This window comes from Sylvia atricapilla, chromosome 5, assembly GCF_009819655.1.
Source record: "Sylvia atricapilla isolate bSylAtr1 chromosome 5, bSylAtr1.pri, whole genome shotgun sequence".
NCBI classification, from domain to species: Eukaryota; Metazoa; Chordata; class Aves; order Passeriformes; family Sylviidae; genus Sylvia; species Sylvia atricapilla.
In genome coordinates, this window is record NC_089144.1 from 22,988,142 (window position 1) to 23,005,254 (window position 17,113).

At 51.0% G+C, this 17,113-nt stretch overlaps 1 protein-coding gene across 1 annotated transcript in view; it reads left to right on the forward strand.

The window, feature by feature from the left end:
• The window catches only part of SHANK3 (SH3 and multiple ankyrin repeat domains 3), a 78,471-nt gene that overhangs the window by 49,774 nt on the left and 11,584 nt on the right, over positions 1-17,113 (forward strand). Inside the window, 2 exon segments of the mRNA XM_066319579.1 lie at positions 680-782; positions 6,238-8,569. Coding sequence (XP_066175676.1) covers positions 680-782; positions 6,238-8,569 — 2,435 coding nt within the window.

Sequence of the window (17,113 nt, forward strand, 5' to 3'; positions counted from 1 at the left end):
GAGTGGGATTCCAGGGAACAGGAGAGGGATGGGAGCCCATGGAGAAGGATAGGAGGGAATGTGGTGCCCAGGGGAGCTGGTTCAGGAGTGGAATTCCCAGGAATGGACAGTGGGATTCCTGGGAATGTGGACTGGGATTTTCAGGAATGGAAGGAGAGGCATTGTGGTACCGAGTGGTGCTGGTTCAGGAGTGGGATTCCTGGGAGCGAGGAGTGGAATTCTTGGGAATGGGGAGCCTGGGAGCTCCCTGGGATCCAGGCCTGGGAATCCACATTGATTTCCCAGGGAAGGCTGGAAAAGCAGATCTGGAGAGCTGGGCTGGATACGGGGCTGGAATTTGCTGGAATTTTCCAAGGGAAAGTGTGGAGGGAGGAGGAAGAGGCTTGGGATTGTGCTGGGAATGCTGCAGGTGGGAAGCAGCTCCAGAAAAATCAGAACAGGAGCTCCTGGAGTCATCTTCACCAAATTCCTACCTGGAGCAGGCAGGGAGATGGGATGAGACCCAGGCAATTGTCCCGAAGTTATGAATCCCACCGGATAGACCAGCAGGAAGGTGGAGGCCAGGAGAGCCCATCCTGCTGGGAAGAGCTCTGGGTGGGAAGTTGGAAGTCAGGGTGGGAATGTTGGATCCTCCCGGCCATAATCCAGACTGGGAATTTCCCCGTTTTTCCCTTCGCAGTCCCTGTTTGAGCGCCAGGGAATGGCCCATCCCGGGGTCCTGGCGGGAACGGAGAAACCCCACGTGTCCCTCCGGAAGGGAATTCCACGGACCAAGTCTGTAGGTGAGGAGAAAAAAACAACTGGGAGAATGCCTCGGGAATGAGGAGGGAGGGTCCCCGTGGGATGTGGGAGTGGGCCCTTCCTCTTGGATTTAGGAGTATTCCATGGAATTCCAGCCTGGAGGGATGCCCGGAGCAGAAGGTGGGACTGGAGAATTCCAGGAGAGGGTTTTGGGAGAGGATTCTGGGAATTCCGAAGGAATTGTGAAGGCAGGGGGGCTCTGCCATCCCCAGTGCTGGCACTGGGAATTCCCAGCAGGAATGGCGCCTCTGGAGGTGGGAATGCTGGAATTGGGGCTTAGGAGGAGCAGGACGGGGTCTGGAGGATGCACTGGGCTGTGGGGGATCCTGGAGCTTATCCCGAAAGATTTACAGGGTCTCCGAACCCAGAATGGAACTGGAGATTTGGGACACTCAGAATCCATCCTGAGGGGTTTTTATGGGAAATGGGGAGAGAAAAGAGAAGGAAAGGGAAGGGAGACCCTTCATGGATTCCTGAAATTCCAAGTGAAGCCCCTCAGTCCATTGATTCCTTGGGGAGGAGATGGATCCAATCTCAGGCTCTGGGAAAACTGGGAATGTTCTGGAGATGGGAAGGATCCAGGGAGAGCTTCCAGAACATTCCAGGGCCTAAAGGAGCTCCAAGTGAAGCTGGAATTTGGGAAGGGATGGAGGGACAGGACACAGGGATTGGCTTCCCACTGGGAAAGGGGAGATTTGAATGGGATCTTGGGAAGTGGGAATTCCTGGCTGAGCTGGAATTCCCAGAGAATCCCTGGATCCCTGGAATGTCCCAGGAGAGGTTGGAGCAGTCTGGGAGAGCAGGAGGTGTCCAGGGGATGGAAGTGGATGGGCTTTGAGGTCCTTCCAACCCAAACCACGCTGGGATTTGAGAATTGTGGGATCCCGGCCCATGGAATGCCGGCAGTGCCTCGGGAAGGGTCCCCGAGCCCCCCCTGGGCTGGGCAGGGACATTTGGGATCATTTCTCCATGGAAAGGGTGGTCAGGCCTCAGCAGGAGCTTTGGAGTCCCCGTCCCTGGAGGTGTCCAAGGAATTCCGGGAGGTGGCACTCGGGGCTCTGGTGGGCACCGGGCACAGCTGGGACTCGGTGCCCTTGGAATTCTTCCCCAGCCTGGAGAATTTGGGAATTCTGTGCTCACACCCCCGTGAGAATTCCCAGCACATCCCTGACTATCCCAGCAATTCCCAGCCAGCACCCCCTGGGAAAAAAAAGGGATTAAAACCATTCCTTGGATCCCCATCAGGAGAGCTCAAATCCAGGGGGACAATCTCTGCTCCAAGCCAGGAATGGCTGCGGCTGCCACAGCACATCCCAAAAAAAAAATCCCGGGAAGAAAAAATCCGATCCAGGAGCAGCAGCTCCATCTCCACAGTGGGACAACCCCTGGAATAATGGACATGGGGAGACCCAGCCCCAAAAACCACAGCAGCAGCTCCTGGCAGGAACCATTGCCGCGGAATTCCAGGAAAAACGGGGATGGGAAAGAGGCGGAGAGGGTGGGAACAGGGCTGGAATTAGAAGTCCTTGAGCTGTCATTCCACACCCACGGCCGGGAGCTGCGCAGTCACTTGATTCCAGGAGAAAAATCCCTACACGGGCAAGGGAGGAGATGGAAAAGCTGGAAAAGATGGAATGGGTTTTTTTTTTTTTGGGGGGAGGAGGGTTGTGGTGTATTTTTTTCGGGAAGAAACGCTGCTCCCTGGCATTTGCGTATTCCAGCAGCTGCTGCAGATTCACAGGGAAGAAAAAAAAAAATCAAAAAGATTCCGGGGGTGGGGAGGGGAGGGGAAAAAAATTCCTGGGATTAAGGTGGTTAACCCCTGGCTGGCTGGATTAAAAAAAAAAAAAAATTGGTAGAAAAGATCCAAAAGATTCCAGGAAAAATTCCCGGGATAAAGGTGGTTAACCCCTGACAGGCTGGATTAAAAAAAAAAAAAAGGGAGAAAAGATGAGAAAGATTCTAGGAAAAATTCCCAATTCCCAGGATAAAAGTGGTTAACCCACCCAGGCTGGCTGCAAAAAGAAAAAAAAAAAAAAAAAAAGGGAAAAAAAAGCGGGATGGGAGGAATTTTTGGAGGAATACGGGAAGGAGTGGGGGGCAAAGGGAGGGGAGATAATTCCTGTCAGACTTCCAAGACTTCTGCCAGCGCCATCTGTTCCGGCAGCGGAGTTAAAAACGCTCTGGGAGCCTGCGGAGCTGCCATGGCTCCCGGAGAGAATTCCAGAGGGTGGAGAGAATTCCAGAGGGTGGAGCCGATGCTGGGGGAGGGATTTGTGACCCCTCGGGACCATCGGGAAGTGTCCCGGTGTTCAAGTGACATCTCGGGATGGAATCCTGGAATGGTTTGGAGATTCCCTAATTCCATCCCATTCCAAGGGCAGGGACACTTCCTGCTATCTCTGGGTGCTCCAGCCTGGCCTTTGGCATTCCCAGGGATCCAGGGGCAGCCACAGCTTTTCTAGGAATCCTGAGCTGATCCCAGGTGCCAGAGGATGGAGATTCCCAACCCTGGACTCCAAAAACTGGAAATTCCCATTCCTGGACACACCAGGACAGAGATTCCCATCCTTGGGCTCCAGGAGATGGAGATTCCCATCCTGGGCAATTCCCATTCCTGGACATGACAAGACAGAAATTCCCATCCCTGGGTACCACAGGACAAATAATCCCATCCCTGTGTGTCCAGGAACGGGAATTTCCAGTTCCCAGGAACTGCCATGTGTAGGGAACACTATGGAAAGTCACATCCAAGGAATTGCCAAGGGCAGGGAACACTGTGGGAAAGCAAATCCAATGAATTGCCACCTGCCGTGGCAGTTCCTGGGAAGTGAATTTCCATGGGATTCCCTACCTTTGCCAATTCCTTGGATGTTGTTTTCCATGGTATTCCCTGAACATCGCAATTCCTGGCATGTGATTTTCCCTAGTGCCTCTGTCCTTGGCAGTTCCTGGGATTTGGGTTTTCCATAGCATTCCCTACTGCTGGCAATTCCTTGGATGTGATTTTCCATAGTGTCCCTGCCCTTGGTAATTCCTTGGATTTGGTTTTCCATGGCATTCCCTGCCCTTGAATGTGGTTTTCCACAGTGCTCCCTGCCCTTCACCATTCCTTGGATGTTGTTTTCTATAGTATTCCCTATATTTGACAATTCCTTGGATGTGGTTTCCCATAGTTTTCCCTACCTTTGGCAATTCCATTGATGTTCTTTTCCATGGTATTCCCTGAACATGGCAATTCCTTGGATGTGGTTTTCCATGGTGTCCCCTCCTCATTTAAGGAAAAATGGAGGAGCGCTGGATCCAAGGACTGGATCCAAGGACAGGATGTCCCAATGTCACCACTGATCCAGCAGCCACTTCCCAGAGGGAAGATCCCTCTTTCCCACTGGATTTCCTGCCCCAGCTCAGCTGGACACACATTCCCAGGACAAGCTCTCCCATTCCATGTCCTGGGACATTCCAGGCCCCAGGGATGGAGCTTGGAGCTTCCCAAATATCCCCGTGCCAGGTCCAAGCCATTCCCAGAAATATCCAGAAAGGAGAAAGGCAGGACTCAGGGTGTTTTTTTGGGGGGGATCTTCCGGCTGCTCCCAGAACATTCCACGGCTCCATCTAGTGCAGGATCCCAGATTCCCAAGGGAAAAAAAGGGCAAGGATGGGATCATCCTCCCAAATTCTTCCTGCTGGCCTCGGCTCTGGGATTTTAAAAAAATCCTTGGAAAAAGCACATTTTCCATGGCTTTGTCCAGGCTCCCTTTGAACCTGTTCCGTTCTGCCGGTTCTTTATTCCCACTGAACATCCCCAATTCCCAAAAATAGCCCAGTTTCCAGCACGACCAACAGCATGGGATGGAATTTCAGTGCCAAATTCCTCCCTTTTGTCCCCATTGGATTCTGCCTCGGGTGGAATCGCTGACGGATTCCGGGCGGAGCTGCCGGGAGCCTTTCAGTGCCACTGGAAAAGCATTTTTTCCATAAAGGAAAAGCTCCAGAGGCCCCCCCTCCCAAAAAAAAAAAAAAAAAAAAAAATCCCAAATCCTCTCCGGAGTGGATTGAAAAGCTTGGGAAGAGCGGAGCAAGGATTGGGAAGGAGGAATTTTCCCAAAGGAAGGGGTGAGCACGGCGGATCTGGGCTCGGGAATGAGGCTGGAGGGAGGGAATCGTGGCGTGGATGGATTTTAGAATTGTGGAACAGCTGGGGTTGGGGAGACCCTTAAACCATCCCAATCCACCTCTGATTTTCCCCTGCTTTTTCCATCCCAATCCTCGCAGCGCCTCCGAGTATTCCTTGAAAAAAGCAGGAATTCCTGCTAGGCCCTGCGGGGCTCAGTCTGGCGCTCAGGAACAGATGTCACCCCCCGGGGAAAGCGGGAAGTGTGACGGGAGCCGCGCCCGTGCCGGTGGCACTTGGGTGTCACTTGGATGTCTGGCACGTTGGTGATGCTGGTGGCACTTCCGTCACTGAAGGGGTGGGAACAGTTCCCAGGGGAGCTGATCCCATGGGAATGTGGCTGTGGGGAGGCTCCCAGGGAATCGTAGAATGTATTGGGGTGACCTCAAAGCTCATCCCATTCCTGGCCTTTCCGTGGGACACCTGCTGCTATCCCAGCCTGGCCAAGCGAGGCTTGGAAAGAGGAAAGCTCTCAGGGTGGGAGGAACAACCCCAACCGCTTCCCGGTTTGTCCCACCCTGGGAATTCCCTGGGAATATCCTCTTCACTGCTCTTCTTGTTTTCCAGGTGGAAACAAGAAACTCATCCCTGATTCCTTTGTTTCCCTTGTTTTCCATGTGGATACCAAAAACTCCTCCCTGACTTTGCTCTTTTCCTTGTTTTCCATGTAGAGACACCAAATCCATCCCCAACTCCATTTCTCTTGTTTTCCCTGTGGAGACAAGGAATTCATCCCTGATTCCATTTCTCTCCTTGTTTTCCTTGGAAAGACCAGGACTTCATCCCTGACTTTACTTCTCTTTGTTTTCCAGGCAAAGATGAGAAATTTCTCCCTGATTTTGCTCTTTTCCTTATTTTCGATGTGGAGGTGTGAAACTTCTCCCTGACTCCACTTCTCTCCTTGTTTTCCAAGTGGAGACAAGGAACTCATCCCAAACTTTAGTTCTCCTTTTTTTCCAGCCAGAGACCAGGAATTCATCCCTGACCACCCCGTTTTTCCCTTGTTTTCCAGGGGAAGACGAGAAACTCATCCCTGACTCCATTGTTTCCCCTTGTTTTCCTTGGGAAGACAAAAAACTCCCTGGCTTTGCCCTTTCCCTTGTTTTCCATGTGGAGACAACAAATCCATCCCTGACTCCATTTCTCTCCTCGTTTTCCAGCTGGAGACAAGGAATTCATCCCTGACTCCATCGTTTCCCCTTATTTTCCAGGGGGAGACCAGCAGCTCATCCCTGACTCCATTGTTCCGCCTTGTTTTCCAGGGGAAGACGAGAAGCTGGCGGCGTCCTTGCTGGACGGGAAGTTCCCGCGGAGCACCTCCATGACGGACACGGTCCGGGAAGGCCACGGGATCCCCCCTCCCCCTCAGACCGCCCCTCCCCCGCCCCCCTCCCCGTATTACTTTGACACTGGACCCCCTCCCTCCTTCTCCCCGCCCCCTCCGCCGGGCCGGGCCTACGACACCATCCGCTCCAGCTTCAAGCCGGGCTTGGAAGCCAAGCTTCACGGGCTGCCTCAGGTGCTGAGCGCGGCCGAGATGTACGACCAGGCCCGCGGCTCCATGCCCTACCCCGAGCGGCAGAAGAGGGCCCGCTCCATGATCATCCTCCAGGATTCCTCCCACCTCCCCGTGGAACCCACCGAGATCCCGCGGCCCGGCCCGGCGGCGACGCCCCCCGAGAAGCTCAAGAGGAAAGGCCGGGTCATCGACAACCCTTACGCCAACATGGGCCAGTTCAACGTCAGCCTCTTCGCCCCCACCAAGCCGCAGAGGAAGAAGAGCCCGCTGGTCAAGCAGCTCCAGGTGGAGGACGCCCAGGAGCGGGCGGCCTTGGCCATCACCGGCGGCTACTCCTCCCGCGAGCCGTCGCCCACGCGCCGCGGCCACCGCCTGGAATACCAGCACCACCACCCCGGCATCGCTCAGGTGGAAGCCGCCGGCCTCCCCTTCGCCACCGCCATCGCCGCCGGAGTCATGAAGGACCGGGACCGGCGCCTGGACGAGAGGAGGAAATCCACGGTGTTCCTGTCGGTGGGAGCCATTGAGGGGCCGGCGCCGGGCGGCAGCGAGATGCCGTCGTTGCAGCAGTCGCGCTCCATCGACGAGCGGCTGCTGGGCAGCCGGGACGTCCTCCTGCCGTCACCCGTGTCAGCTTTAAAGCCATTAATCAGCAGCTCCTCCTCGACCTTCATCCACCCCCTGACGGGAAAGCCCCTGGATCCCAACTCGCCCCTGGCGCTGGCGCTGGCCGCAAGGGAACGGGCGCTGTCCACTCAAGTCCCATCCCGGTCGCCCACCCCGATCCACAGCCCCGACTCGGACAGAGCCGCGCCCCTGTTTGTGGACATCCAAACCAAAGAACCGGACAGCAGGGGGGACTTGGAGAGCTTGGTGTCCCCCGCCTACTCCCCCGGAGGGAAGGCGGTGATGGCGGCCGACGCTGGCGCTCTGACCCCCACCAAGAGCCCCTGGGGGACTCCGACCACGCTGCGGAAGGAGCCCGAGGCGCGAGCGGAGCCGCCGGGCAAGGAGGAGAAGAAGCCCGAGGACAAGAAGTCCATGATCATCAGCATCGTGGACACGTCGCAGCAGAAGACGGCCGGCCTCATCATGGTGCACGCCACCAGTAACGGGCAAGACGAGATCGGCCTGGAGATCAAAGAGGAGAGCCCGGCCGTGCCCGAGGTCTGCGCGGAGCCCGCCGAGTCCCCCAAGGCCGAGCCCCAGCCCAGCCCCGTGGGGAAGCCGCCGGCCAGCCCGGCCTCGGAGAAGGCGCTGGGCCAGGGCAGCTCGGAGGAGGAGGTGGAGCCCTACACGGTGACCCTCCCGCCCGCCCAGCTGTCCTCCAGCGACGAGGAGACCCGCGAGGAGCTGGCCAAGATCGGGCTGGTGCCGCCCCCGGATGAATTCGCCAACGGGGTGCTGGTGACCACCCCCGGCACCCCCGTCAGCCACCTGGCCGCGCCCGGAGCGCCGTCCCTGCCAGCGGCAGCAGTAGCACCTTCTCCCCCCGGCGCGACACCCTCAGGGAAGCCCTCGGACGCCCCCGCGGCCCCGGAGTCGGCGGCGGACTCGGGAGTGGAAGAGGTGGACACCAGGAGCTCCAGCGACCACCACCTGGAGACCACGAGCACCATCTCCACGGTCTCCAGCATGTCCACGCTGTCCTCGGAGAGCGGCGAGCCCACCGACACCTACACGTCCTTCGCCGACGGCCAAACTTTTCTACTCGAGAAGCCACCAGTGCCTCCAAAGCCCAAACTCAAGTCCCAGCTCAGCAAGGGGCCAGTTACTTTCAGGGACCCACTTTTGAAGCAGTCTTCGGACAGCGAGCTCATCTCCCAGCACCACGCGGCCACGCTGGCGGCCACCAGCGCGGCCCGGCCACGCTACCTCTTTCAGAGAAGGTCCAAGCTATGGGGGGACCCCATGGAGAGCAGGCCCGGCCACGGGGCCGAAGAGGACAAACCAACTGTGATCAGCGAGCTGAGCTCCCGCCTCCAGCAGCTCAACAAGGACACGCGCTCCTTGGGCGAGGAACCGGCCGGCTCCGCCCTGGATCCCGGCAAGAAGTCGCCGGTGGTGGCCGCACGGTAAGAGCCGGGGGCTGGGGACGGGTGACGCCGCTGAGGGTCTGGGTGTGGCTTTGGGGGATGTTTCGGAGCTCGGGGACGTCGGCAGGAGGTTGTGGGGCGTGTGGGGCGGGGTCCCGGCGGGTACGGCCGCTCCTCCCCGCTCCGCCCTCCCCATCGCTCCGTGTGCTCCCCTCCCTGTGCGGCAGGGCTGTGGTGACAATGGCAATGCTATAGTGACAATGACGATGTGGTGACAATGGCGATGTGGTGACAATGGGGATGCTGAGGTGACAATGGTGGTGCTGTAGTGACAATGGCAATGTGGTAACAAAGACGATGCTGTGGTGGCAGTGGGGATGCTGTGGTGACAGTGACAATATGACAGTGACAATGCTGTGGTGACAATGACAATGTGGTGACAATGATGATGCTGTGGTGACAATGAGGATGCTGAGGTGACAGCAATGATGCTATGGCGACAATGATGATGTGACGATGACAATGCTGTGGTGACAATGACAATGTGGTGACAATGACGATGCTGTGGTGACAATGAGGATGCTGAGGTGACAGCGATGATGCTATGGCGACAATGATGATGTGACGATGACGATGCTGTGGTGACAATGGCAATGTGACAATGATGATGCTGTGGTGATAATGACGATGTTGGGGTTACAGTGATGATGTTGGGGTGACAATGATGATGTGGTGGTGACAGAACTGTGGTGACAATGACAGTGCTGTGGTGACAATGGGAATGCTGTGGTGACAATGGGGATGCTGTGGTGACAATGCTGATGTTTTGGTGACAATGACAGTGCTGTCATGACAATGGATGCTGAGGTGACAGTGATGATGCCATGGTGATGACAATGCTGTGATGACGACAAGGCTGTAGTGACAATGACGATACCATAGTGACAGTGATGATAACAGTGTTGTGGTGACAATGCTGATGTTGTGGTGACAATGACAATGCCGTGGTGACAATGACAAGGCTGTGGCAACAATGATGATGCTATGGTGACAAAGACAATGCTGAAGTTACAATGACAAGGTTGTGGTGACAATGATGATGACATGGTGACAATGACCATGCAGTAGTGACAATGTTGAGTTCTGGGTCGCCCCCTCCGTGTTCCCTCCTGGCCAAGCACCAAGGGTGGGTTTTTCCAGAGCTTTTCCATTTACTGAGGATATCCAGCTGTAGTCCCGCTCATGAGGTGACAAAGGGGGCCTGTGTCACCACACCCCCCCCGCCCCCGGACAGGACATGGTGGCACCAACTCCACCCTGGTTCTGCCTCACCCACCCGGCCCTAAAACAATCCCAAACCTTCCAAATTAGTGCCCAAATTCTTAAAAAGCTTGGGAATATTAAATCCCAGCACGAAGTGACCTGAAATTCCGAGTCTTTTGGGTGCAGCCCCACAGAGTCGGTGTCACCCGGTGTCACCCAGTGTCACCTGTGGGTGCCAGGGCTCAGTGAGATGCCTGGAGCTCTGGATCAGGGGCAGCTCTTCCCCTGGGAAAAGCTTTTCCAGCCGAATCATCCCGGCCACATGCAGGTGGGCGCTGGCACTGGAGGTGACATTTCAGGCGGTGGCCTTGGGGGCAAAGTGTCCTGGAGCATCCCAGGGAATCGCTCTGGCTCATCCCAGCAGATCCAAACTGGGAATACTGGGAGCTGTGCCGGGGCTGTCACCCGAGGTCCCCTCCCTCATCCTGAGGATCCTCTGGAATTGGGGCTGTCCCCATCTCCAGCAGCGCCGGAAATTCGGGAATTCCGGGCTTGTATAAGCCCTGCCAGGACCCCACCCCGGTTTGGTTCCCTGCTGGGAATCCTCCAGCTCCTGGTGACATCAGAATGTCCCTTTCCGTGTCCTCGTCCCTTCCATCCGCGTCCATCCGATCTCCTGGTTTTCCCCTGGAGGGATTTCACAGATTTCGAGGATTTCACCCCTTCTCCCTGAAATTCCCAAGGGCTCCATGCCCCTCTCATCCTGTTTTCCCACACATCCCATCCTCACTCCCAGCTGGAATCCAGCCCTTCCAGCTATCGTGCAGAGTCCCACATTCCCGGGGTTTTTTTCCCGTTTTAGGAAAGTCACGGCTTTTCATCTCCCAAGTTTTTGGGATGTCAAAGGCTTGAAGCGTTTCCCAGTGAACGGAATTTTTAGCGATGGCAGCTGCTCTCCTGCAGTGTCCGAGTTCTCCTGGGAAAGTTTTTGGGGTTTTTTATGGAACTGCTGTGAATTCAGGGAATAATGGGAGCTGGGTTAGGTAAGAGAGGGTTGACCCAGTTTGGGATGTCTTTTCCGGGCGCTGGAATTGTCCAGAGAAGAGAAGTGTCACCTGAATGTCCCTCAGTGTCTGCTGGGAGCCAGAGGTGGCCTGGAGTCCCACAGGGATGGGGACATTGAGGTGACCTGGAGTTCCAAATGGGGACATTGAGGTGTCCTGGAGTCTGGGAATGGGGACAACAAGGTGGTCTGGAGTCCCACAGGGATGGGGACACAGAGGTGGCCTGGAGTCCCCAAAGGGGACACTGAGGGGTCTTGGAATCCCACAAGGAACAGGGACACTGAAGTGTCCCTCAGTCCCCAGAGCAGACAGTGAGGTGTCCTGGAGTCTGGGAATGGGGACATTGGGATGGCCTGGAGTCCCCAAAGGGATGGGGACACTGCTGTTCCCACACCTGATCCCATCCAGCCCTTCCAGCAGCTCCAGATCCATAGGATTGGCAGGGAATCCCCCTGGAATTCCTCCCTGCCCGCATTCATCCTGAATTCCCAGCAATTCTGTGTGAGCTCAGGGAATTCCCTGCTTCAGGGCAGTCCCTGGCACCTTTCCCTGCCCGATCCCTGTGGGAATCTTCCCTGGGAACCCCAAAAAGCCCCAATCCAGGAGTTTTTCCCAAGCTCTAACTCCGGCTCTGTCTCCTTCCAAGCCGGGCGTCCACGGAAGGACCTTTGAGCCGAGGGACTGGGAAAGAGCCCGAGGAATTCTGACAGTGGTAACGTCAGGTGACAGTTCAGGCCACTGGCGGTGACAATCCCGGGACCGAGGACACTCGGGATGGTGACAGTGACAGCAGAGCAAGGGGACAACTTTCCCTTCATCCGTGGTGGCCCTTGGTGGCTGTGTCCAAGAGCAGCTTCCTCGTGTTTAACCCCGGAATTGTTTAGGGTGGAAAATCACCAAGTCCAGCCGTTCCCAGCACTGCCCCGTGTTCCCAAGTGCCACACCCACAGGGCTTTTAATCCTGCCGGGAATGGGGGATTCCATCCCTTCCCTGAGCATTCCCATTCCTACGCTTCGTCAACTTCTCAGGAAGGAATTTTCCCCAAAATCCAAACTTTCCCTGGAGGTGGCTCCCTCTTGTTCCCTGGGAGCAGAGCCCCCCACCCCCGGGCTGGAATTCCTGTTTGGGATTCCTGGAGCGGTGGGCGGGATCCTGGAGGAACCCGGGAAAACCCGGGAAATCCCCGGGAGCGGCTCGGGATGTACCGCGCAAGGCCGAGCGCATCGCCCGCGTGTGACGTCCGCGTCCCCAATAAAGCTGACGGTGACAGTGACAGGCGTGTGTGTGTCATTGGGGGACACGGGCGCTCCCAGGATTTTGGGAGCCACATTCCACGCTCCAGACTGGCTGCAGATTCGCTGCTCCAGGCGACATTCCCGCAAAATTCCTGCAAAATTTCTGTCCCGTGTCCCCCTGTCCCATGCCCCAGGAGATGCTCCCAGCATCCATAATCCCAATTGGACCCATCTTCCCGACCTCTGGGACTCACCAGGAGCATCTCAAACTTCCCACAAACCCTGCCCCAGCTGCTCTGTTCTTTCCAGCCGATCAGAAGGATCTGACCACATTTTAATTCCCGGGAATTTGGGGTGTGGAGGCCCCAGGATTTGTCCGGGTCATTCCCAGGTAGAGCTTTGGGTTTTCCTCTGGAATTCGGATGGAGGCTCCAAGTCCAGAACTCTGGGACCTTTGCCCATCCCAAGGGGGAAGTTACATTTGTTTTTCCAGTTAAATCCCAGCTGCAGATTTCCATCCTTTCCAGGAGTTTTTTCCTTGCCATGGATAAATCTCCAAGGCGGCTTCCAGGAGAGTTAAGGGTTTTGGGGCACCAGAGCTTTTCCAAGAGGTTCAGGCTCCTGAGGACTTCCAGGAATATCCCAAATATCCCAGTTTGGAGCTCTGGATCCAGACTCAGGAGAGCTTTTCCGAGGGGTTCAGGCTCCTGGGGACTTCCAGGAACATCCCAAATGTCCCAATGGATCTGAGGGAGAATTTTCCAAGGGGTTTTTTTGTGTGTGTGTGTCTTTGCTCATTCCTTTGTTTCTCTTTCACTCCAAGAAGGCTCCCAGGAAGCGGAATTGGAGCTTCCAAAGGGGGAGCGTTTTCCGGGGGTGCTGCTCTGCAATTCCACGAATTCCTTTGTATTCCCACAGATCTGAGGGAGAAGGAGAAGAAACTTGAGCCATTTGGGGGTTTTTAGTTCCTTTTTAGGGTAAAGCTGCCTCTTTTTCTCCCATCCTACACGAATCCTGTGTCCTGGAAGTGGCGTCACGTCCCGGCAAAAAGCTTGGAAAAAACACCCCCCTGTTTCCTTGTAGGCTTGTGGGAGGGGTTTTCCTGGGGAAATTCCCGTGAGGAATTGGGATTTGGGGTGAAAACAGCGGGAATTGGCTGTGGGGAGGGAAGGGAAAAGGAGATTGGGACTGCTGAGCCAGGGAGGGTGGGAATGGAGGGGATTTGTGGGGCGGGGAGGGGTGGGGGCAAGGTGGCCACACCCTTTTTATTTGTTAAAAGAATAGAGTGTTCACTTTTAAAAACAATGTTACCAGTGGTGAAATGTCAGCAATTCCGTTGGCTTTCCTGTCTTTATACGGTTTTGCCGCACGAAACCGACCGACATTTTGTTTTTCGCATCAATTCTTCGCTTCCAAGATTCAGGGCAAAAAGAAATACAAAAAAAAAAAAAAATAACAACAGACACTTTTTTGGGTACGTTTTTTACTTTTGTGCACACGAGAGAAATAGGGATTGAGATGTGGGAAACGGATTTTTAGGGAATTCTCAGAACCCAATAGAAGGCTCAGATGGTTTTGTGCATCTGTGTGCAAATTCTGGGATAAAATTCCCTGACTTAGAAAGGCCACGGGACAAGACCACCATTGTTGAGGAAATTAATAAAATAAAATTAAATAATAAAATAAAATAAAATAAACTTGAGATGGCACCATTGCAGAAGTTCAAAATGCCAGACCGGAGATTTCAACATCAAAAATACAGAAAAAAAAATTAAAAATACAAGAGAAAAAAAAATGCAAAAAACCCCATCCTTACTACAAAAAATACCTCTACTTAATGCTTTTTATTGATTTATTTAAAAATTATTTAAATATTTTAAATTTTCAAACCAAGTATTTAATTTTAGAAGTTTAATATACTTAAAGTACTTATTTTAAATTTAAGCATTTGAACATTTTAAGCTGAACTATTTAATAGAGGTATTTCAGATAGAAGATCCCAAAACAAACGGTCAAGCTACGGAAAATAAAACTTCAAACCAGCGTCAGAACCCTGCGAGATTTACAGCAGCTTTTAGAAGAAATCAAACGAGTCAGATCTGTTTTAAGAATTACGAATTATAAACTCGCCTTGTTGGAACCCTGGGCACTGAGAATTGTAGAAATTTACCCCACTTTTTAGAAATTTATCCCACTTTTTAGACATTTACTTCACTTGTTAGAAATTTACCCCACTTTTTAACCTATTGAGAGAAGACTGATAACATCAAACCTCCCAGAACTTTCACATTTAAAGCTCAAAAAGCCCTTTAAAAAGTCACTAAAGTTCTTCAAAAAAGCCAAAACCGTTGTGCTCCAAAAAAACCTTTTTTTTTTTTTTTCAGTGTTATGAAAAAAAATGCAACTTTGTCGTCTCATATTTCAGTAGGACTCTTCTGAGAAAGATCCTTTGTTAATACGGATTTTTCTTCCTTATAAATCTCCAAAACCAATTTACATGTTTTTAATCTTTTTAAATAACTCGTTTACAGAACCCAATCCTCCGATTTTTAGGCATTTTTTTAAATAACACAAAATTCAAAATTTTAAAAAATAAAATTTTTTTTAAAAAAATCTTCCCATTTTAATTAAAAACTCTGAGACAAGACAAATTAAAAGACTGCTTTTGCTAATAACTTAAGGGAAAAAATATGGAGATGTTTCCACAAGTGCAAGACCTAACTGAGTTCTAACAAAGAAATATCTTAATCTGCTCTTGGAATGGAGAATGTAAACCCCCTCCCTCTGAATTATGTAATTGTTATTTATTATAATTATTATAATTCTGAAATTAAGGGGCTTTTCAGGGCAAAGATACAGGAATAGGAATGACAGTTCTTTACTAGGAAAATTAAAATTTAAATGTAGTAGTACAAAAACAAATTACTCAGATGTTTATTAATTCTTATCTATGTTACAGTCTCACAAACTGTTCTATTCCTGTATATATATTTGTTATTACACATATTTGTGAGATAGAACTCACTACGTATACTAACATATATTCTATTTGCGAGTCCTAATAAATATATAAATACGTTTGTTATTATATATATTGGTTAGATAGAACTCACAATATATACTAATATATATATTCTATGAGTTCTATCTAACGAAGTGAAAAAATGGCCACTCTTTCTTTCTTTCTTTCTTTTAAGCACAAACTATCCAGTTAAGAAATGACACCTAAATTATTTTTACTTTTAACCCAATAACCAACCACCCATTGCCCAAAATGTGGATTTTTCTACCCAGTTACAAAACACCTCCCAGAGCCATGGAGAAGAAGGTGAAAAAGAAGAATTTAACCCACGCCCTAAATCCTCCATGTTGCTTTATATCTATATTACTGTATTCTAAACCCTCAAACTCTGAGTTTCCCACCCTGTGCTATCACACACTTCTATCCAAACTCCACGATCCCAGTGCTGTTAGTTAATTCTGGGAGCCTTTTCCATGTCACTGCAGGGTTTGCCTGGGGGTCAGTGCCTGTCAGCACAGAAATCCTAAAATTCTCAGTGCCCAGAATTCCAACAGTCCTGTGGTGGTGAGGTGGGTCCGGTTTTCCTCTGGGAATCCTGTCTGTGCTGGTGTTCCAAATCTCAGCTTTTATCCAGGTGGGAATGCTGGGCTCCTCCCCCTGGGTGGAGCCTCTCCCAATGGGATGCTGGAATTGTATCAGCCATGCAGTGAGCCTGGATGGCCCATGAACAGCAGATTCCCTGGAGGGAGGATGGGGCCTGGAAGGGATAAAGAAACACTGCCCCAGCTGGTTCTAATACAAGATATTTCCCCAGAGTTACGAGGGATAGGTCCTGGAAGAGATAAAAAACTCTTCCCCACCTGGTTTTTAACAGCTGGCGATGGAATACAGGATATATTCATCATAAACCGTCAATTTTTTTTTTTCATTTACCCATCATTAAAAAAACAATAATAACAAACTTCTGCTTACATCTTTCATTGCAACCCAGGACAAAACTGAACAAAACGAGTTGTGTTAATAAAAAATTGGCTTTTCTCTGCATGGAGATAATGGAGTCTCAGCTCACTTGTTACAGTACAGGGGGCTCTCAGGAATAATAAATTATAAATTATAAATAAAAATTAAATCTAAAAATAATAAATAAATTATAAAGTATAACTAAAAATAATAAAGCATAAATTATAAGTTATAAACTATGAACTATTAATCAGTCATAAGAAATCAATCATTATTAAACAATACTTATTAAATATTAAATAATAGACAATAAAGAAGTGATGAACAATAATCAATTAACAATAATAGGTAATAAACAATAATAGGTAATAAATAGTAAATAATCAATCAGAAATAATGAGTAATAAATAATAATTAGCAAATAATAAGTAATAAAGGAAGACCAAAACCCCAGCCAGGAAACACGCATGTCCCAAAAATCCAAACCCAAAGAAAGGCCGTGCAAAACAGTTCCTAGAACATGTAAACTGGTTTCTAAAAACAATAGAAATATGCAAAATAGTCTATAAATACGCAACAGCCTGATGTAATTACAAATAATAATTTAAGGAGTATCTCCAAAACATGATAGGTGTGCTCTTAGCTGAACACCGAGCACCGTTTAACCCTTCGCTTAATCTCTTTCCCCTGTCATTTTTTTATTAAACTTTTAAACTTTATTTAAACTTTTAAAATTTTAAATTTAAAATTAAAGCTCGTTTTTCCCAGAAGACATGAAGAAAAACACCTCCTCCCCAGCCAGTTTTAACAGGGTTAAAACACGCCTTTGGTTACACCTTACACGGTTCGCTCTTGTCAAGATTTTCAAATTTTATTAAAAAATAAGCCCGTAAGAGACATATAAAGCAAAAAGTTACAGACTTGGCATTCCACACCAAGGCACCCTGGCTAACAAAGGATTTTTCTTTTAAATATCACAGATTATTGCATATTCATGTGTTTCAGACACCATTTAAACATTTTAAATGTTTTCTGTTT